Source organism: Biomphalaria glabrata, chromosome 15 (genome assembly GCF_947242115.1).
Source record: "Biomphalaria glabrata chromosome 15, xgBioGlab47.1, whole genome shotgun sequence".
NCBI lineage: Eukaryota > Metazoa > Mollusca > Gastropoda > Planorbidae > Biomphalaria > Biomphalaria glabrata.
In genome coordinates this window covers 4,100,180-4,123,709 of record NC_074725.1, presented here as the reverse complement: position 1 = coordinate 4,123,709, position 23,530 = coordinate 4,100,180, and the positions used below count along the sequence as shown (strand labels likewise).

The window sequence follows — 23,530 nt, the reverse complement described above, 5'->3', positions numbered from 1 at the left end:
GCTAGTTGGTATGAAATGCTCTGTTGCCTTCTGCTTGTTGTTCCTTTTATATCTGTTGGTAAGTCGATTTTGAAATCCATTGTGCTTCCTAGATATTTGAATTTTTTTCAACATGTTTACATTTGTGGTCAGTATTTTTATTATACTGTTCCTCTGTCTGATTGTCTCTTGTTTATTATGATATATTTGTTTTGACTGTCATTGACCTCCTGCTGGTCGAGATACCTCTTCCAGTTGTGTGTAGTAAAGTCAAGTTTTTCTTTCAGACCTTGCAATCTATAGGGCAGATAATGTTAAGGCCATCTGTTTCTTTGGCCAACTATTAACAAGCAGAGTGTTATATGGCCAGCACAGCGACCAACACTTTTACTTTCCCCAAAATTCAGGTACCCATTAGAGTTGGGTGGACTCAGGGGTGCCCTAAAAATTACGAAATTCAAAATCCCAGTCTTCACTGAGATTTGAACCTTGGACCCCAGGTTTGGAAGCCAATCCCTTAACCACTGTAGCCACCGCCCCCCCTCCAAGTTGTTTGAAATCTCTAGCAAGTTCAGGTGTCTTAACCCAATAGGGCAATGTCAATGGCATTAGTCAGGTATTGTAGAGGTTGGTTGGTTTTCGACCTATGTTTTCTCTTCTGAAGTAGTCAATAGTTGTTCCCCTTGTGTTTATGTGTACATTCCTTGTGACCCTCAATATTGTCCACTTGAAGAGCATGCATGAAAGTGTGTCTCCTTGTCTTAATCCTCATTTAATTCTAAATTACAGTCAGTTGTTACTTGTGAACTAGGTGTAGTAACAAATTGTTGCATTATTGTTTTGGTTGCTATTCTTATATGTTATATTATTTCAAATATTTTGTTACTATTTGCATTTATGAATGACTAGCCTTTACCTACTAGCTGCACCAGTTTTTTAATCCTAGTTTTTATAACATTAATAAATATTTTGTGGAATTTGATACATTATAAATAAATTTTAAAATCCTAACTTCATGTGAGACACAAACCTGAACCACATCTCAGAATCACCTGGCCTGCGGTTCCCCTTTGCTACATATCTTGAAATTTACAGATGTTTCTTAGAACTGATTTGTTCGTATCAACGTGATAATGTATCGGCTACTCCTAAGTCATTTCACGTCAGCTACAATTGTAAAAGTCTTTTTTTTTACAAAGCTTATATCATCTCACATTGTCTTTCTGTCTGACTGTCTGACTTTCTGTTTGGTAAAAAGTTTGAACATGTTTTTTTATCCCATTTCCCATTCTCAGCTCAAGTTAAAACTTTGCACAAGTATTCATTAACCTGTCAAGACATTAATCAAATGAAAAATAACCAATTAGTTAATTAATGGTTGGTGATATAATTATTTTGTTTGATATGGAAATAAGGGAAATAAATGCTACTTAATGAGAGATGAGGATGTATGAATGGATTAATTTCTTTATTAGGTTTTGACACGTTTTTTCTCCCACTTCCCATTCTTGAATCAAGTTGAAATATCGCATCATTATTCATAGTCCATGTTAATACACGAATGAATCCAAAAATTGACCCTTTAGTTAGTTATTTAGTAACAATTAATTCATTTTGTTTTATATAGCAAAAAAGAACTAAACCCTGTAATTTTCAGATAAATGTCAATAATTAGCAGTTCTTGCCCTTACAGAAGCTTTGTTTTTAAAAAGTATTGTTTTTTCTAGTGCTTGTTGTAAATATATACAAAATTAAGTTTTAATTATACTTGATAATCTGTCATGTACCAATTTGATCCATTGATGCAATAGATATTTGGTTTCATGATCTTTTTTTAAAAAAAAAAGTTTTTTAAAGAACCCCTTTCACAAAAACCTACAGTTCAGCAGCTGGCCTTTATACGAAATAATTTTTTACTTGTTTTTGTGACTAGTTGTTTTGTATGCCATTTTTTTATGTTGTATTTTTAGTTTTATATAATTACTATTGTACCATGTACTAATATATTTTGCATTGAATTTTATCGTTTTATGTTGTGACTCGGTGTCATGTTTTCTCTTCATCAGGTGACTATGTGTCCATTTGCCCAAGTCAAAGATTTAAGACCTGCAACGACTGCAGGAAGGCACTACCTAGTTGTATCAACCAGGTCAACGGTATCCATGGCAACCCGCCCGGCCAGGCAGTCACTGCTGGCTTCATGTACTGCGTTGAGGGAAGAGTCCTGGCCACCTCCCCCTGTCCACAGGGGACATCGTTTCACCAGTCTGTCAAGGCGTGTGTCCAACAATCTAATGGCTGATTGGAAGAGTTACCTCTCCTAAACCCAATCATTCCTTGTATTATATACAAAACTACTTGAAGTAAGTTCGAGGGAACAAACTCACGAGAGAGTGTGAACACCGAGATGAACAAGACTGCAATGGAGAAGCAAAACAATACATTAGGATACTCAAGGTGGACATTGCTTTAAATATGAAAGAAAATGCCCCATTATTCTGCCTCCTTACCAGTAGGTGATTCAAGCTGTTACAATGTGTTCATTGTTTGCATTGACTGTTGTTTGATAAAACATCTGTATTTGTGCATTATGCAAATAGTATGCAAATAAAAGTGTATATAACAAATGAAAGATGTCGTTCTTGTATTCAATGGACCTCATTCACCAATTGTAAACAAATATTTAGCCACGTGATAATATTGATAAAAAAACCTCACGTGACAGCCTGTGTGTATTACGTAATTTGTATAGAAGAGATAGAGAATCACATGGCTAAATGTTGTTTGTTTATGATTGGTGAATGAGGTCCATTCCTTCTGAAAGCTGTGAATGATCAAAAGTTGTCCATACCAATAGACATTATGTGATGCGACCAAATTGCTATACCAACAGCCCCTGCCATGGTTACACTCTAAAGTCTATAGTACACACTATTTATGTCTTCTTTTATGATGTGAACCTCACATGTAATATTGGGATGAAACTCGGAACAGAACCAGGCAAAAGAAGAAGAGGCAGACAGATACAGCGATGGGAAGACAACATGAAAGAATGAACAGGCCTGCCATTGAAAGAGGTTCTATCCAAGGCAAAAGACAGAATGGAGAAAGATGGCTGACAAATCTTGCGTGGTGCCCCAACAGACTAAGGGATAGGTGAAGGCTGTTATATGACTGCACTATTTGTTTGTATTGTAATATTTTTGTTATGTATAATTAGTGATGGGAACTAAACTAATTTTAAAAGTTAAACTAAAACTAGTTTTCAACTAATATAAATGCATTATTGTGAAACGAATTTCCTCCAAGACTAACAAAGATAGTATTATTAAAAGGAACAAAATAAAATAAGTTTTCAAGTAGATTAATGGAGCAACCAAATTGAGACAATATATATATATTATTGCACTGCAGTAGAATTTTGTAGACAAAACAGTGCCATAGGCCCTGAACACAATCGCTCATAATCACTTTGCCAAAATTATATCACCTATATGTGCTAAAATTATCCCTTTTGTCAGTCTCGTAAACCAGGTTTGGAAAGTTTTGTCTTATTGCTCTAAAGCAGTGATTCCCAAAGTGGTCTATATAGACCCCCAGGGGTCTACGAAGACTTCCAAGGGGTCTACGAAAGTGAAAAAGTAAATTGGGGGTCTATGAGCTGTCCATGGGGGTCTATGACTTTAATTTTCACATCCCATTAATGTAACTATTTCAAACACTTATAAATGATTTGTACCTTAGTTATAAATATTTACCATAGTATTATAAATTCAAAAGTAAAATAGTCGTATTTAATTACAATAGGCCTACTAATCTAAATAGTTAATTTTGTCTACATGTAAGTAACGTTTAACAAAAAGAAATCTTTATTTTAAAGCGTTGATTATTTATTTCCTTGTTAAATAAGCGGTTGTCTATAATAAGAGCCTTTATACGAAATCAATTAAACTTGAGCATTATTTGAGACGGTGCCACCCTGATAAAAAGAGAAAAGTGAGAAAAAAATGTCAGAATAGATCCACAAAATCTTTCTTCAACATCATATAGAAAAGATGGTGGTTTGTGAGCCTCTTACAAGATCTCTATACCTATAGCCAAATACGAAAAACATTATAGATAAAACATTGATTTTACCAGCCCTTGAAGTAGTTTTAAAATCTGTTTTACACAAACCTTCATCTGATATTATGAAACGAATTTCTTTTAGTAACACTACAGTTCAAGGGCACATCGGTGTGATGAGCATTAAAGCTGCAAACTGCCTAATGGTCTTCAGCTCCATAGTTTTCCCCAGGGCTGACCCACGAAACCTTTCCCGTGTTTGGGTGTATAGCTGCAAAGCAGCAGAGGTTTGAATTCTATTTTCCTTCGGCTAGGTGGGCTGCAAGTCAAGGCTAATGAGTCCCTCCTGCCCGAAGCTTATTGGTTTAGGCGCCAGTAACTCACCTTTGCCTCTTCTCCTGTTAGTGAATACAGCTCCGCAGGACCAATATTTGAGCCAAATGTGAAAGCTCAAGAAATACACGAGAAACTCTTTGCGAACTTTTACAATAATACATAAGGCAAATTAATTAAATTGTACACTGCAGTTAGAAATTAGTTAGAAAAATTAGTTTATGAATGTGCAAAAATGCAATATAAGTTAAGCAGGGGGTCTACCGAAAATTAGAAAACATGGCAAGGGGTCTACGAGACAAAAAAGTTTGGGAACCACTGCTCTAAAGTACTTCTCAAAACTGCCTCTTGTACACGCAATGTACAGGCGCAGATGACACATATACAACTCCCAGGTAGACAACAGCTTCCTCTGTATAAGTTGTGATAAAATTTGTAGGTCACAGACTTATGCACACATCTTTGGTCTTCGCGTTTGAATTGAATTGAATACGTATGTTTAGGAAACAATGTGCTATGTCTGTATCTAGGTTAAAAATAGTCTTGAGGTCACTTTTACTATAATTGTGTTAATAGTACTACGCACTATTTCTCCTAGTTAGAAAGCGCATGTTTTTCTTCTTCTATCTAGCTTTTTGGTGCTGAACTGTGAGCTCTTTTGCAGACTGTGCCAAGGAAAAACAGTGTGCTGTTTTCTTCAGTTGTTCAGCACTGCCGTACAGGGTGTTGGTTATGTTGGGCTGTAGTGGAAGTAGGGTCTGCCTAAGGAGGGTTAGGAAGGGGCATTCAAAGAGGATATGGTTTACGGTTTCATAAGGGTGAGTGCAGTGTCTACAAAGCGGGAGTTGTGTGGAATTTATTTTGTTCAGATGGTAATTTAATAGAGGTGTGTGTCCTGTTCTTAATTGGAAAATTGTAGATTGTTCTTTGCGGGGGAGGAAGTTAATACTGTCCAGTTTGTTAGACACAGTCATTTCTTTATGCCTGTGTTTCCTGATGCCCGTTGGTTGAGCCACTCCTTTTTGTGATTTTTGACTAACATTGACATTAGGGTGAGGTAGTTAACAGGTCTATCTGGTTGTTCCATAGATGATCCTGCCTTTGATAGTTTATCTGCCTTTTCATTTCCCATGATACCAATGTGTCTAGGGATCCACTGTAGTGTGATATTGATATTTAATTTTGATATCATCTGATGGATTATCACAATTAGTGTTGTCAACTCTCTTGGGCTGTTAAGTGCTTGCAGAGTGGATTAGGAGTCTGTAAGACAACAATATCTGATAGTGATTGCACTCCTTCGTATAATTTGTTTTCCATTTGTCTGTAATGCTATGGTAATTGCCTCTATTTCGGCTTGGAAGTTTGAGCAGTAACTGTCTTAAGGTTTTCTTTTCAGCTACCCACGATGTTCCTGCTAGGTGTTTTATTATGTTTTATCTTTGTGATGCCTTTTCTTTTAAATCTGCCATAAAGTGTTTTAGAGACAGTCTTTAGTCTAATTTTACACCAAGATATTTGGATTTTCTTCTTTATTTATTGGTTGTGAGTCTATTTTTAGGATGTAGTTTCTTTTTGCTGTTTTGTTGCTGTGAATAAACTGACTTTTCTTTGTTTATTTCCATACTTTTGAATACGTGGAGATAGTTGTGAGGGCTCTATTTAGTTTGGATCTAGTCAGCACTGGATATTTCTCTGTAGTCCAAATTAAGAGGTCATCTGCATAAAGTGCCTTATTGACCGAAATGAGGTCCGGGAGGTCATTCATGAAGATTAGAAAGAGACTGCAGCTAAGGGCTGAACCTTGTGGTAATCCTTCTTCCAAACCTTTTTTTTTTCACTAGAGATGGACCTTTTCTCCACACTCTATCATAGGCTTGTTGCAAATCTATAAATACTGCAGAAAATGGCAGAAAAAAAAAAGTTCAATAACCGACTTTATTGGTGGCTAGAAAGTACTTGCTCACTCCACAATGCACAAGCTGGCTTCAGGAAAGCAAGTAGAACAGAAGACCACCTCTTTCGTTGTATCCAGGACACAGTAGAAGGGTTTCACGAAAACAAGCCACACTACAGCAGTATTTATAGAAAGCGCAGGTAAAAACCGAGGGGTAGAGGCGAATATTGAAGTGCAAGAGATATCTTATATTATCTTATAAAGTACAGACGTTACTTCAAAAAAGAAGTTGATTACGTCCTACGCGTCATGCATTCAGTCATGCATGTTATTCAATGTCTTAAATTCTGCCAAGTCACTGGTTTTCCTGGCTGGCTCAGGCAACCCATTCCATGCTCTAATAGCACTAGGGAAGAATTTGTCCTAGCATATGGGATGAGGAATGTGCCTTTATCTTTGTGTCTTTCTGGGTATTTTATTGTTTTTGTGTTTGAAGATTATGGTTCAGTGTTTTATGTATAATTGCTACTTTACTTTTGAGTCTTCTCTGCTGATTGCTTTCTAAATTTAGTGATTTTACTAAAGGTGTTACTCTAGTCAAATGTAAATATTCGTTTGTTATGAATCTCACTGCTCTATTTTTGTGTCTGTTCCAGTTTCTTATTGTTTTCTTGAGTTGAGGGTCGTCTTAAACCAATAGCTTCTTGCCAAGTCACAGGTCTGTACGACGTACCAACGAGTTATTGGCCTCCACTGCCTACAAGTTGCGACATTGCAGATCAGTGTTGAGGCCTTCAATAACAAATGGTCTCGGTTGTAGCGGGCCTATTGTTGTTGTTTTTTTTTTGCTTTGGATTTTGTAATTGAAAAAGGCTACTTCCCCCTTTAGAAAGACGATAGATTCTAGAAAACGTTTTCAAATAGCTTCAGAAGAGAGTTTTGATTTGATCTTATTGCAGTCGCCTCTCGAGAGAAATGTAGGTCTAAGATAGGTCCCGACTTACACAATGAAACGACCTCATTTAATTTAACAATCTTTTAAACATTACCAGGCCAGTTAATGTTGTCATTACTTTATTAATACTTTTTAAAAATGAGAACCTTCGCTCCCCTTGTTGGTGACGTCACGTCTCCTAAAGAAACACTGTGTGTACAAACAAACTTTTTTTTTTCATGTAGGGTTGTAGTTTTTAATGTAGTGGGATCGATCTAAAAACATGGATTTGTTTCAATATGTAAAATTGTTACATCAATTAGTGTAGATCCTATAGATAATCCAGAGGTACCTACTTGCCTAGGCAAGGTAAAACTTAATTACGATTTTTTATTTCATGGTAAACAGTCCCGGCATTTTAAATATAAATATAGAAATGAAAATACAACGAAAACATGTCAGACCAAACTTACAAAGCACAAGCCTTAAAATGTAGCCTTAGGCTTAGGTTTTACTTGTAGGTCAAATATAATATATCATTATATCATATGTATCTTCAAGCTTGTATTACACCAACAGCACAAACTGCATTGTTCCTTAATCTTTGAACCTTTATGTACCTACTATCACAGATGTATCTGTGTCCAAAGTGTTTTGTTTGATTGTCAGAGAGTGAAAAGAAATGACACCCTTCAGTCGCAAAGCGACAATGGATCATTCGAAAGCCTGGGCAGTAGCCATGGTCGGAACGATGTCGCCCACCCAGCAGTTGCCTAAGGGTATTTGGCTCCTGATTTTTCCTCTGGTTTGACTCCCGAACCCCTACCCTCCTTTGCCCCTTCTCCTGTTAGTGTTAGCAGTTCCGCCGGACCCAATATTTGAGCCACAAGTGAAGGCCAAAAGTTGTACTGGTTGTAAGAGACTATTTGAGACGCATGTCAATAGAAGCATTCTATAGATAGCGGAGTGCTTATATCTACCATAAAATTGTTGGTTCATATGCCATGACAAATTAACACCAGAACTCGTGCACACATGCTTCAGTTTCAAGCTATTTAGCTTTTTATGGTTTGCTGTTCATAAGACAAGCTCATAGCGGAAGTAACAAGCAGAAGATTTTAAATGCCGATAAGTGCGAAGTGCTGATAGCTTGATTGCTGGTTAGTAAATCCAGACCGCTAGTCTATCTTAATATGTGCAGCTATATTATTTTCCTAAAGCGCAACTTAAATCAAATTTGATCACACTACTTTTTAAAACTTAACCTAACCCTTTTTTTTTAAAAACTAACATTTTTTGACCATTCGTGCAGTTTTCGACAACTGAGTACATGTATGCAAAATGTTGTAAGATGTTTTACATGTTTCAGATGTTTCTTCAGACTAAAAGATAATCAATTTCCTAGTCCAAACCTCCCGCAGGACGACGGAAGGTAGCAGCGGGCAGGGTATGTACCCTGGGCCATCGAGATAACCCAACGACAGTCCAGCGTGCATACCACACAACTAGGCCCCATCCTCGTGAAAATACAAGTGTAATAATAAGATGTTTAACAATTTAAAAAAAAATATAACCCACTTAAAAGTAAAACACATGTCTTTTGGTCTCTACTACTTCAACTCCACCTTAACTGAGTTTCATAAGCTGTTCAACTTTATAACCTCGTATGTCATAGTCTCACTCACAGTTACATCAGAGCTCATCAACCAATACCAACACGAGACAGCACACTCCATAACTTGAGGATAGGTCATGATCATCTGTCTTTTTTAACGATATCAACAAATAGATTTGAAGAAGTTTTTAAGTTGGCACACAATGATTAATGGTTTACTGCTTTTGTTTTCTACTGTTAGGTTGGAGACTTGTGCATGGCATCACCATTAGTTCTGAAGGAGAATTTCTCCGGAGATATTCTGAGCAATATCTTCAAAGTGTCCACAAATGAGCAGCTCCAGGACTACAAAGTGCAGGTGGAAAACACAGTCTACGGTTGCCACAAACTTATGCTCTGTGCGGTCTCCGAGTTCTTCCAGTGCCTGATACGATCCGACATGATAGAATCAAGGACTAACTTCGTACAGCTGAAGGACATCAGTTCCTCGACCTTTGCGTTGATCTTGAAACTTGTTTACACCGGGCAGGACGTCGTTACTAAAGACAACTGTATAGATTTATGGTACGCCTCGGATCGCCTCGGAATAGCTTTTCTTTCGGAAAGGTGTCAAGAAATGGCTATATCTTGCATTACCGTACAGAATTGTGGGCAAATGTACCAGGCAGCAAAACAATTGGAATCGAAGCCTGTGCTTGAAAAGATTTATGCTTTAATACTATCCAAGTTTAAGCGAATAAAAGAGAACGGAGCAATCTTGTTGCTAGAGTTTGAGGAGTTCCTTAAAATTATCTCAAGTGACAGATTAGTTGTACATTCTGAAGACTTTGTGATTTTCTCAGTCATTGACTGGGTGATGAATGCAGATCTAGGGGCCCCTAATACGAATAACGCCAACAAACTAAACTATAGCCCTAAAGGCCAGTCAGTGCCCCTAGACAATTTTGACGATGAAATAAAAGAAATTATTGGTGAAAAAGAAGAAATTGATGCTATGGGCTCTAATTCTGAGGACTCATGTCGTAAAGTCTCTGTTCATAGCTCTAACTCTTCTGAAAAGAAAGTTAAATTGTTGAAGACGTCACATGGCAGAAACGCCTACCTGCCGAAATTACTGCATGCCTGCAGATTCCACCAGGCCAGTCCACAATGTCTCTCTCAAGTGTTCCTCCACCCACTGATTCAGCAAGACCCCGAAGCCAGGAAAATCATCTTCTTGGCTGTTCTAGACAAGGTGCGGTGTGTCAAGAGGAGGCACCATGAGACCGACAAACGGACCCCATGCGCCTGTAATTTCGATACAATTTTCTTTAGAGTTCTTATGTGTTTTGCACTGATAACCCTTGCAATGCTTCTGGCCTTGGCCAATGAATAGTTAACTGTTAGGTCACTGAATGGTGCTGTGTTACAGTCAAATGTCATAAACAAGTCGTCGCTACGCCATCATTTAACTCCGCCTATAGATCTATCATCTTAAGTGGGGTTCTGTAATGTGAAAAACCTTGAAAGAAGGATTTACGAATTTAAAAGTACTTTATGCTGTTACCATCTATGCAGTATTATTTTAAAAACTCTGAACCTGAGATCTATACATATTTACACTAACAATTCAAGAATAGAATGAAAAATAACCTTTATACTTTGATACAAATTTTGTGCATAATTTTCTGTCTTTATTTACAAATATAATATACAGCCAAATCCAATATATACAACTATCTGTCCTTGTCGACTTGTTTCATGAATTAATGCGTAAATGGACTTTGTATTAAAAATGTGGATAGGCCTATAAATGTGTATTAAAAATGTGGATAGGCCTATAAATGACCGGGTTAGAACAGCGTTAGTCAGTGTATGTTTTTATCTTAGGCTAAAGGTTTGTTTTTTGGAGGCGCAGTGGCTGAGTAGTAAAGCGCTTGGCTTCCGGATCCGGGGTCCCGGGTTCGAAACCTGGTGAAGACAGTGATTTTTAATTTCAGAATCTTCGGACGCCTCTGAGTCCACCCAGCTCTAATGGGTACCTGACATTAGTTGGGCGAAAAGTAAAGGCGGTTGGTCGTTGTGCTGGCCTAATGACATCCTCGTTAACCATAAGCCATAGAAAGAGATGACCTTTATATCATCTGCCCTATAGATCGCAGTGTCTCTTTTGCTCTCCCTCCACTGTACATTAAAGAATGACTGTTGATAGTGAGCCAGATCTTACAATATGAACGAATCAGCTCAATTCTCGTCTTTTTACAGTAGCGAGATGCTCCTCCTTTATTGCCAGTCTGAGTGTTGACTTATAATGGTACATACTCATTTTTGTTTCCCTGGTATCTGATACCCAGCAGTTTTCTGTAGCATTTTTTTTCTCAAAGGCTTGAATTCTTCTTTTAGCCTTTGCTTTCAGATTCAACTCTGACAATCATATAGGGATACTAACACCACTATCAAAGAGTACCTCAATGAGGAAGTGCTACGAAGAGCAGGATGCCAGGACATCCGCTCTGTTATCATCAGTAGACGCCTTGGTTGGCTTAGCCACGTTTGTAGAATGCCAGTAGGTCAACTTCCACAAGGCATTCTGTATGGCGATCTAATAGAGGGCAGGAGAGCTGCTGGTCGCCCGCTTTTACGTTATACGGATGAATGCAAACGCGACATGAAGCTCTTCAAAATCGACACTAGCAGCTGGGAAAAAGTAGTACTGGATAGATCCACATAGAGAGCGAGCATAAATGAAGGGTCTCGTATTGCAGATTCCATACACTACAGAAGCAGAAAAGAAGGGTGATAATGCAACGGCGCCTGGTGATTATATATGCCCAACCTGCGATCGCAGCAGTGTATCAAGGATTGGCCTCTTTAGTCACTTAAGAAGTTGCTAAGGGAAAAGATCGTGTCTCGAGACGTAAAATGCCACAGACTATCAAAGAATACAGTTTTAATTTTACTTGGAAGTCGATGTTATTCGTCCAGATGTATCACAATTTACTAATTACAGAGGATACTAGACTAAAGTAGTCTATAAATTGAGGATCGACAGGTATTGTTTCTGTTCTTGTTGAAATATCGTAACTTGAATGCGATTTCGATGCGAGTTGGTTAACGGTTTGTTTCATTGATGATGTAATGTCACCTGAAACCTCACTCCTTTACCTATAGGTAGGTAAATGGTACTGATATTTTAAGTGTAGGTAGCCTGTTGTCATCATCTGCCTTATAGATCGCAAGCTCTGAGAGGGGAACTTTTTACTATCCTGTTGGCTTACGAACCGTGGGATCCCGGGTTCGAATCCTTGTAAATACTGTGATTTTTCTTCTTCGTTCTCATTTTATATGTCGGGGGGTTCAGATCAGTAATCCTATATCTGAGATAAACTGCGTAGTGGTTTCCAGGTCAGGCAGTTCTCCGTATAGTTATTGTTCTATAGGAGGGTTTTGGGGACAGAGTCTTGTTCGGGCCATTTGATATAGTATGCCGCTTTGAAGGACATGGTCAGCATTCTGTGGTGTTGCTCCACATGGGCAGGTTTCGCTCGTTCGACTTTTAGCTTCGTTGTCTCATTCTGATGTGTCCGGTTCTAAGTCAAAAAATTATGCGTTGGTCTTGTCACTGGAATGTTTAATTTCGGGATCTTAATGGCGCCTCTGCGTCCATTCAGCTCTCACGGGTACCCGATATTAGTTAGGGAAAAGTAAAGGCGGTTGGTCGTTGTGCTGGCCACATGACGACCTCGTTAACCGTAGGCACACAGAATCAGATGACCTTTACATCATCTGCCCTATAAATCGCAAGGTCTGAAAGGGGAACTTTTAACTAGCCTGTTGTCAAGGTCAAACTAGATATAACTTATCCAGACTAAAGTTTTTAAAATGTACAATTCCCCAGTTTAGGAACTACGCTTACATTTTGTAATGAGATTTCTATGAAACACAGACCCAGATATTTAGATCTGTACGTAGTAATCGATGTTTTATACCTTTTCCTCTTTATCATAAAGAATGTGCATTCAAATATTTTTTTTCAGTCTGATCGGATTTGTGTTTTAAAAACCTAGGCTAGTTTTAAATCAATATTCTAGAATTCTACACACACGTATATCTATATTTCTACCCCGCTCATGTTGACTTAAATATTGATCAATACGCTTAGGCGCCGGCGTTTTGGGCGCCAGAAAGCTTGCTGCTAGCACTGAAAACACAAAATATTTTATAATCAACATTTGTTTTTCTAATATCATGATCTACTTGTCTATCGCCTTTGTTTATCAAACCACGTGATTCGCTAGACATGTCACGTGATATATTACATCATAACAAGAAGGCTCCACTTGCTTATAAGTCATAAAATGATAAATAAATACATGTAGAGAGAGAGAGAGGGGGGGGGAGGCCCGGTGTCCGAGTGGGTCCCGGGTTCGAATCTTGGTGAAGACTTTGATTTCTTATATCGGGATCTTTAGGCCGCCTGAGAGTCCACCCAGCTCTAATTGGTACCTGACATTAGCTGGGGAAAAGTAAAGGCGGTTGGTTGTTGAGCTGACCACATGGCACTTACAATTTTTTTTTTCTTTGAAAAATTATAACGGTCAAACTAGAGTTTTCACAGTGTGGCCAACATGCTAGTAATAGTTTTCTCAAGGATATATAGCAACTTTCAAATTCCTAGGAAAATCGTTAGAGATCAGTGTCCACCCACCCAGGTTTTAGATTTTTTAGTTTCCACGAAGTTACGAATTGAATAGAGGTATTGTAAAAATACTTTATGTAAACAAGAACATAGATGCAAATCTATAACGTACATTAAACTTTTGAAATACATAACTAAGTATTTAATGAACATTACTTGTTCACCATATTAGCGTTAAAAGGTCCTGCGCCAAAAAGTCCTGTTTAGACCTTAAGTATGACTAAACTATTACTTTTAATTAAATATCAAGGAGATGTAGATCTACAATTTTGATATCAACTATGCTTTGTGAAAATTGTTTTTAACTTATTGAAAGATTAGCTGTTAAAGTGTTGTGAATAGTAGATAGACTTTGTAGGACGCCGCATACTAATGTAAACATAATTTTCACGATAGATGTCGCGATGTGAAAGAAACCGAACAAAAACATTATTTTAACATTTACAAGAAAATATTTTATTTAGGAAGGGGAGATTAACATGGCTTTGAGATGCACTATTCTCATGGCATGACTTCACAAGTTTAGGTAATGAATATTTATACAAAACAAGTGGACACGATATTTCACCGAGAGATAAAATGAAAAATAAAATAAATAGAATTTCTAAAAAAAAAAAAGTAACAAATAATATATTTCTTCTTTGCTTTTTTAGTAAATCTTCTTTTTCTTTGACATCTCTTTCATAAAAATGATTTTTGGCTTTCCTCTATCACATTTTGGTCTTTTCTTTAAATCACGTCCTGGCATAATCACCATATCAGTTTTTGCAACTCATTCTAATTATCCATTTTGGCATTTAGTAGTGGAATATCTATGTCATGACGATGGCCAGATTTCTGATGTTCCACAAGCCATAATAGAGACCTAAATTTAGTATGAGCCCATGTCTGCAACAATTCATCGTAAGCAGGTGCAGGTATGCTCGATCTGGTCAAATCTTTTCTTGGTTTTAAAGCAACTTTACTTCAGGGAGTTGAGTTGTCGGCTCTCAAGACTCTTCAAACACTTCGTCCTCGTGGTTCCGGAGTCTATACTCCGCCAGAACGTAAAACATGATGGCGATGACCAGCAACGTCATGAGGATGTACAGTTTGGTGGAGACGCAGATGTAGGTACCCGAACCAAACATAAAGGCCAGGCCCAGGCTCTGTACAAGTCTGTGGTTGGTGAAAGCCACATCCGGAGCATCGGTACATGTCAAACATATCAAAGCTGTAGGACAAGAGAAAATGAAACAACGGTTAGAGCTGTTAGATATTATGCTTTTTCAATGGGCGATTTTCATAAATGGAGACTTTGGTGTATCCGGTGTAGAGAAAAAGCAAGTAATGATAAGCTAAGTATTTTTAAACGTAAATAAGAATGGGCTTAATAATGTGTGCGTACGTCTTAGCATCTCAGAACAGTGGCGTAGTTAGGGATTTGGGGGCCGGGGGATTGACCTCTACAGGGGGCCCCTGCATTTTGACAATCAACATCGTGACATGAGATAATGGCGTAATATTCAATGTAAAAACATATTTCGGACACTCAAGTGGTTGCCCGGTGGGAGTTTCAAATTTGGACCCCACCCTTTCCCCCACCCTGGCTACGCCACTGCTTCAGAATCCAATTTTTAAACTCTTCAGCTTATAGCACAAGTAAAAGTCTATTCTTTTGTTGACATTTATTAGTTTGTCTCGTTTATTTAACATTTCCTACTTTTTCTTTTTCATTTTGATTCATTTTTCTTTACATCGCCTCATATTTCTCCATTTCTCTTTCTTTTCTTTTCCTCTCTTTATTTGATTGCTTATAGAATATACACATAGAATATAAGATAAGATAAGAAGAAAACGTAAATAAAGAGAAGATTACTGTGATTAACTTTGATATGAAAATCTTTAAAACAACATGGACGGGAAAGTGACTAAATCGTCTGCAATAGTTTTCCATTACGCTCCTAGACTGATGCTACTTTAATAGGCCTCTACAAATTTACATTATCCTCTATTTCACGACTAAGCTTTGGAAGATTATTTGAATAGATTAATTTAGTGTATTAAAAATAATCTTGATTTAAAAAGAACGAACAGCATAAAAAACTTAATTTAAAAAAAAAATAATGCAATTAGCAAAAACCTTTTTTTTTTTCCTTTTCTAAAAATTCAAAATGGGAGGGAACTAAGAAGGATTTAATCGCAAGGGTAGACCAGCGAGTGAATTTATTGAGATATGAGAGAATATGGATTTTTAAAATTTATTGATAGATAATCCTGCTAATCTTTCCATGATATCTCGTGGGTTCAATTTTTTTTTCCAAACAAGTTTCTTTTCAGTCCATTAATGCTTCATATTTGTAATAAAATAATAAAACAAAAAAAAAACTACTTTTCTTTCTAATAACATTAAACAAAACATTTACTTTATTAGATATTTACTGCTCTACTTATCAACTGTGTCGTTAGATTATTTGATATTTAATACAATCGACAAAAAAGCCAGTAAATATAGCTATTGCCCTTACTATTGCATTGTGTTTGCCACACAGAATCGCAGACTCCCCAGGCTGCGGCTAAAATGAAGAATAACGCTGGTTTTGGTTCTGGAATCCATATCAAATATCTGCAAGCAAAAACGCATGAAATTACGATTGTCTTATTACTGGTAAGATTTCTCGAGACACACACTAACAACTCTGAGTCTAGACAATCCCACACAAATATTCGCACACACACAAGGCACTAGCTGACATATACCTTCCAAACCCACACAAATATTCGCACACACAAGTGAATTAACAGGAACTAGCTGACATATACCTTCCAAACCCACACAAATATTTGCACACACAAGTGAATGAACAGGAACTGGCTGACATATACCTTCCAAACCCACACAAATATTTGCACACACAAGTGAATGAACAGGAACTAGCTGACATATACCTTCCAAACTCACGACCACTCGCCTAATGAAAACTGAGAAAGACGTACACATCAAAGCACGCCTACTTTCACAAACTCCCAACTTTCGAAACACGCCTACTTTCACAAACTCCTCCAACTTTCAAAGCACGCCTACTTTCACAAACTCCCCCAACTTTCGAAACATGCCTACTTTCACAAACTCCCACAACTTTCAAAACACGCCTACTTTCACAAACTCCCAACTTTCGAAAGACGCATACTTTCACAAACTCCCACAACTTTCAAAACACGCCTACTTTCACAAACTCCCAACTTTCGAAACACGCATACTTTCACAAACTCCCACAACTTTAAAAACACGCCTACTTTCACAAACTCCCAACTTTCGAAACACGCATACTTTCACAAACTCCCACAACTTTCAAAGCACGCCTACTTTCACAAACTCCCCCAACTTTCGAAACATGCCTACTTTCACAAACTCCCACAACTTTCAAAACACGCCTACTTTCACAAACTCCCAACTTTCGAAAGACGCATACTTTCACAAACTCCCACAACTTTCAAAGCACGCCTACTTTCACAAACTCCTCCAACTTTCAAAGCACGCCTACTTTCACAAACTCCCCCAACTTTCGAAACATGCCTACTTTCACAAACTCCCACAACTTTCAAAACACGCCTACTTTCACAAACTCCCAACTTTCGAAAGACGCATACTTTCACAAACTCCCACAACTTTAAAAACACGCCTACTTTCACAAACTCCCAACTTTCGAAACACGCATACTTTCACAAACTTTCACAGTCTTATCAATTGTCATATAGACACTCAAACACTCGCAGTCACACTCATATACTTTTAGCCGAATTCGTATACTCCGCCTCGCGAATACTCACACAGCCACACATGTACTCACATACTACGCCCAACCTCACACAGTCACGCTTTTATTCACAATACAACCAAGCCACGCCTATATTCACACAACACGTCTTCCTTCACTTTACACCTGAGCCACGCCTATAATCACACAGTCTCGCATATATCCAGTCACGCCTTTATTCACTATACACCCAAGCCACGCCTATATTCACACAGCCACGCCTTTATTCACACCCAAGCCACGCCTATATTCATACAGTCACGCCTTTTTTTTACACCCAAACCACGCCTATGTTCACACAGACAGGCCTTTATTCACACCCAAGCCACGCATATATTCATACAGTCACGCCAATACTGAATATTCTTCCACTACCACGACTATACAGACTCTAATCAGGCTACAAATGTACTCACCCTATCATCAAGGCAATGTGCACGATTCCTCCAAACCCCAGCACGACTTCTCGCGGGATTTTGTGAGAGAAGATAGCCACAAATATTGCGCCAAGCACCGTAGAGCCGCCTAAAGTAATCATACAGTATCCAACATAGTTGACACCTAGGCTACACGTCACGAAGTACTGCGATAATTGGAAAAGATGAAAGAGTACATTAAATTCAACACATGACTCTTGTAAACAGCACAGAATAGAATATCATTTATCATCTTTACGGCAATGCGAAATGATAATAGCTTTGGAGTTTTTTGTTCGGTGTAATCTTTAATATGATATTTTTCAATGGATCATGTATGCCACTATGATTTAGTATGAAATAGTGTAGATGTATATTAAATAGGTAGAGTATGCTTATGATTTTATCTATACATCGATAAAGCACTCTAATGTGTTGGCCTATGCAGTTATAGTGCTTAAAGTACATGGTGTATTTTTTAAAAAGAAATTAGGAATTTTTTAATGAGTTCGAAATCTAACATTTTGACATTTCTTATAAACTAAGAAATAATAATAAATCTAACATTTTGACATTTCTTATAAACTAAGAAATAATAATAAATCTAACATTTTGACATTTCTTATAAACTAAGAAATAATAATAAATCTAACATTTTGACATTTCTTATAAACTAAGAAATAATAATAAATCTAACATTTTGACATTTCTTATAAACTAAGAAATAATAATAAATCTAACATTTTGACATTTCTTATAAACTAAGAAATAATAATAAATCTAACATTTTGACATTTCTTATAAACTAAGAAATAATAATAAATCTAACATTTTGACATTTCTTATAAACTAAGAAATAATAATAAATCTAACATTTTGACATTTCTTATAAACTAAGAAATAATAATAAATCTAACATTTTGACATTTCTTATAAACTAAGAAATAATAATAAATCTAACATTTTGACATTTCTTATAAACTAAGAAATAATAATAAATCTAACATTTTGACATTTCTTATAAACTAAGAAATAATAATAAATCTAACATTTTGACATTTCTTATAAACTAAGAAATAATAATAAATCTAACATTTTGACATTTCTTATAAACTAAGAAATAATAATAAATCTAACATTTTGACATTTCTTATAAACTAAGAAATAATAATAAATCTAACATTTTGACATTTCTTATAAACTAAGAAATAATAATAAATCTAACATTTTGACATTTCTTATAAACTAAGAAATAATAATAAATCTAACATTTTGACATTTCTTATAAACTAAGAAATAATAATAAATCTAACATTTTGACATTTCTTATAAACTAAGAAATAATAATAAATCTAACATTTTGACATTTCTTATAAACTAAGAAATAATAATAAATCTAACATTTTGACATTTCTTATAAACTAAGAAATAATAATAAATCTAACATTTTGACATTTCTTATAAACTAAGAAATAATAATAAATCTAACATTTTGACATTTCTTATAAACTAAGAAATAATAATAAATCTAACATTTTGACATTTCTTATAAACTAAGAAATAATAATAAATCTAACATTTTGACATTTCTTATAAACTAAGAAATAATAATAAATCTAACATTTTGACATTTCTTATAAACTAAGAAATAATAATAAATCTAACATTTTGACATTTCTTATAAACTAAGAAATAATAATAAATCTAACATTTTGACATTTCTTATAAACTAAGAAATAATAATAAATCTAACATTTTGACATTTCTTATAAACTAAGAAATAATAATAAATCTAACATTTTGACATTTCTTATAAACTAAGAAATAATAATAAATCTAACATTTTGACATTTCTTATAAACTAAGAAATAATAATAAATCTAACATTTTGACATTTCTTATAAACTAAGAAATAATAATAAATCTAACATTTTGACATTTCTTATAAACTAAGAAATAATAATAAATCTAACATTTTGACATTTCTTATAAACTAAGAAATAATAATAAATCTAACATTTTGACATTTCTTATAAACTAAGAAATAATAATAAATCTAACATTTTGACATTTCTTATAAACTAAGAAATAATAATAAATCTAACATTTTGACATTTCTTATAAACTAAGAAATAATAATAAATCTAACATTTTGACATTTCTTATAAACTAAGAAATAATAATAAATCTAACATTTTGACATTTCTTATAAACTAAGAAATAATAATAAATCTAACATTTTGACATTTCTTATAAACTAAGAAATAATAATAAATCTAACATTTTGACATTTCTTATAAACTAAGAAATAATAATAAATCTAACATTTTGACATTTCTTATAAACTAAGAAATAATAATAAATCTAACATTTTGACATTTCTTATAAACTAAGAAATAATAATAAATCTAACATTTTGACATTTCTTATAAACTAAGAAATAATAATAAATCTAACATTTTGACATTTCTTATAAACTAAGAAATAATAATAAATCTAACATTTTGACATTTCTTATAAACTAAGAAATAATAATAAATCTAACATTTTGACATTTCTTATAAACTAAGAAATAATAATAAATCTAACATTTTGACATTTCTTATAAACTAAGAAATAATAATAAATCTAACATTTTGACATTTCTTATAAACTAAGAAATAATAATAAATCTAACATTTTGACATTTCTTATAAACTAAGAAATAATAATAAATCTAACATTTTGACATTTCTTATAAACTAAGAAATAATAATAAATCTAACATTTTGACATTTCTTATAAACTAAGAAATAATAATAAATCTAACATTTTGACATTTCTTATAAACTAAGAAATAATAATAAATCTAACATTTTGACATTTCTTATAAACTAAGAAATAATAATAAATCTAACATTTTGACATTTCTTATAAACTAAGAAATAATAATAAATCTAACATTTTGACATTTCTTATAAACTAAGAAATAATAATAAATTTAACATTTTGACATTTCTTATAAACTAAGAAATAATATAAGAAATAATAATAAGTTACCTGATTGTAGTCGGAATAAATAAATCCCTGTTGCATACCATTAAACATTAACAGTGGAATCAGCAGACGTAGAGTTGGGTGCCGAACAAGTTGGCTTACATGTTGTTCGATTATCTGGCCAAAAAAAAAGGTTGATATCGTCTTACAATATTGTTATAAACTTGGTGGTGGCACAGAGAGGGGTAGTGGTGTGTGTGTAGTCAGCCGACGCAAATCGCCCCAGGCCAGCGCTAGAAGAGCGGTCAACCGTGACGAGTTACGACGGTCAGCCGAGACGAGTGTCAACACGGCGGTTCGGGAAGGATCGACGGCGGTCCGGGAAGGATCGACGTCGTGAACAGAGCTCAGGAGCGTCACGAGAGTTGTAGTCATCTGACCACCTAGAAACGTCGAGCGGCGTTCTGTCCGGTTCGAGAAGGCCAGTAGGGACCCTATATAAGAGCGGAGGCGACGCAGTCAAGACGGTTCAGAAAGCGGGTTTACGACAGGAGTTCAGAACACGGTCGACTACAGCACAGTTCAACGGTGTGGTCCTGTACGGAGCATTACGACGGTTCAGTGCGGAGTACTGTCAAGTACAGTTGAGACGAACGGCGTCTTGATCTTGATCTGTGATCGAGTCCGACACAACGAGCCCAAGTGTGTGAAGTCAGTCCCGAACTGTTGAACCCAGTGCAAGCCCGGAACGAGACGGAGAGACCAGTGCAAGACTTGATACGGCTGAACGGTGTTATCGGAGAGATATTTGTTATCGCAGAGCTATTTGTACTGTTCTACGTGCTGCCAATTGTACAGTATTGGCTGTTATTTATGGACATTAAACCTTTACGTTATTTTGGAGCCCTGACTTGTCAAGTTCTTTAAGTTGGTGGTGTATGGTGCAGTTTGCAGAGAGCCTGGATAGTGAGATTCGTAACAATATGTTAAGATCTAGTACAGATGTTCCTTCAAATAAGATTTTAAAGTTTTTGACTTGAATTTTAGCGTTCATGTTAATTAAAGACTTAAACTATACAGTCTACTTAGTCATCGGGTGTGTTTATATGGTGACGTTAGGAAGAGGTTAGTGATTGTTTTGAATGATGCAACATAGATGGCGCTGTGGTCACTTTTGAGACGACGCGATTTCGCGATAGTCGTCTGCAACAAAACTGATTCAAAATTAAAAAAAACATTTCAACACGCGCTTCTTCTCGACTCTCCGATGTCAAAATGGTTGAACACCTTCAGACATTCCTGCATCATTACATTGACAACTTTTGTGCAACACAAAAAAAGGTCCTCGCATAATAGTAGTGGCCAGTTCTTGCTACTTCTTTATAAGACTCAGTTTGACTTGCCTATTGGCCCGTCACATTCTTTTTAATTCGTTTTTTTTTTGTTTTCTTTTTTACATGCGCTCTTCTTAGTATGATGTAGACGGAGGAAGAATTTCAGAATCCCAGAATGGAGAAAATGCTTGGAGTCAGGGACTCAGTCCCGGACCCCGCTGGGGTAGCTTACAGCGCTTCTCAGTCCCCCCCCCCTTTTCCCGCGCCTCTCGAATACTATCTCCATATTTTTTTTCTCGTATACGAAAACATTTATAATTAACTACAAACACTTTTTAAAAAAAAAGATTTAAAAAAAGATAAAGGCACTACTTATAGTGAACACATTCACTGCGTAAATTTGGATTTTAAATGCATTTGAAATATATGCAAAGAAAAACGGAAAATTACGATATATTACTAGGTCTATTTTTTTCTTTACAATACATCCTTATACCCTATCGGTCCCCACCCTGGGAGCTTACAGCGCAACACCGAAACCCAGAACCAGGAATGCTAAGGGGGCGCAACAAATTTTTTGTTGTTGTTGTTTGGGGGGGGGGGGTCAGAGGTAAAATGTTCAGAAACACCGCCCTAGACCTTTTCGTAACGAGCAGACTAGGGATAAATTGCGACATTACCCCTGGACGATCTGGTCATAATGTCTTTTAAATAAATAGTGACATACAAACAGTGATCAATATAATTACACAAATGAACAATTCTACCCTGCAACAAATTTTAACTAAATCTACTATGGCCTATGGAGGCTACATCAAACTTCTAACAATACTTTCTAACAGAAAAGGGATTGTAATCAACCAGTTAATAACCTCTTTTATTACGTTAATAGCTATTTTAAAATATTATGAACAACCTAAGATAAAGCGGCCTGGAAGGTACATATAGAGTTCAATGGATACTGGTTTATTACTTTATTAAAGAAACTATGCTAACAGGAAAAATAAAATCATACAATTTAAAAACACTGATGCAGAGTCTATACAAAGTATCTTAAAATTAAACATATTACTCAAAAACTAAAATTGTACATTTTTGTTACCAAAACAAACATATCAAATATTAATTTAAAGAAGGAAAATTTAATTTAATGTACAGGCAGTCTCTTTAATTCTTAATATGGCAGGCTTTAAGATATTAATGTGTTGTTTTTTTTTTAATTAACGAATGGATTTTTATTAAAGCTTTCGAAAAAGTGTAGGGGACTCCACAAAATAATTATGCTCCGAGACCTCCGCAAACTTAAATCCGGCCTTGGTATCAAAACGAGCTAATAATAGTAAAAAGAGAATATGTATGAAATAGACCAGGCGCGAGAGAAAGAAAGAGAGAGAGAGACTGGGAGAGAGAGAGAGAGACTGGGAGAGAGAGAGACAAAGAGAGAGAGACTGAGAGAGAGAGACTGGGAGAGAGAGAGAGAGACTGGGAGAGAGAGAGACAAAGCGA

The 23,530-nt window shown here is 35.7% G+C and overlaps 3 protein-coding genes across 8 annotated transcripts in view; 2 read left to right on the top strand and 1 right to left on the bottom strand.

Moving 5' to 3' along the window:
• LOC106072196 (uncharacterized) overlaps positions 1 to 2,611 on the top strand; it is a 44,860-nt gene extending 42,249 nt beyond the window's left edge. For all 4 annotated transcript variants that reach the window (XM_056012932.1, XM_056012933.1, XM_056012934.1 and 1 more), the window contains one exon: positions 2,046 to 2,611. In XM_056012932.1, coding sequence (XP_055868907.1) covers positions 2,046 to 2,281 — 236 coding nt within the window. In that variant the 3' untranslated portion in view covers positions 2,282 to 2,611. The remainder of the gene's footprint in view (positions 1 to 2,045) is intronic.
• A 4,827-nt stretch (positions 2,612 to 7,438) lies between these two features.
• On the top strand, positions 7,439 to 10,547 carry LOC106072191 (kelch repeat and BTB domain-containing protein 3-like). The gene is made up of 2 exons (XM_056013303.1): positions 7,439 to 7,577; positions 9,065 to 10,547. Exon 2 carries the CDS (start codon positions 9,080 to 9,082, stop codon positions 10,196 to 10,198), a length of 1,119 nt encoding a protein of 372 aa, XP_055869278.1. The 5' UTR covers positions 7,439 to 7,577; positions 9,065 to 9,079; the 3' UTR covers positions 10,199 to 10,547.
• Positions 10,548 to 13,939: 3,392 nt separating this feature from the next.
• Positions 13,940 to 23,530, bottom strand: part of LOC106079155 (protein unc-93 homolog A-like) — a 94,175-nt gene continuing 84,584 nt past the window's right edge. For all 3 annotated transcript variants that reach the window (XM_056012635.1, XM_056012636.1, XM_056012637.1), the window contains 4 exons: positions 20,754 to 20,867; positions 17,715 to 17,881; positions 16,009 to 16,106; positions 13,940 to 14,714 (listed from right to left, as the gene is read on the bottom strand). In XM_056012635.1, coding sequence (XP_055868610.1) covers positions 14,491 to 14,714; positions 16,009 to 16,106; positions 17,715 to 17,881; positions 20,754 to 20,867 — 603 coding nt within the window. In that variant the 3' untranslated portion in view covers positions 13,940 to 14,490. The remainder of the gene's footprint in view (positions 14,715 to 16,008; positions 16,107 to 17,714; positions 17,882 to 20,753; positions 20,868 to 23,530) is intronic.

What these genes read in the sequence shown, in the direction of transcription:
- LOC106072191 (XM_056013303.1), top strand. Translation starts at nt 9,080, where the DNA reads ATGGCATCACCATTAGTTCTGAAGGAGAATTTCTCCGGAGATATTCTG.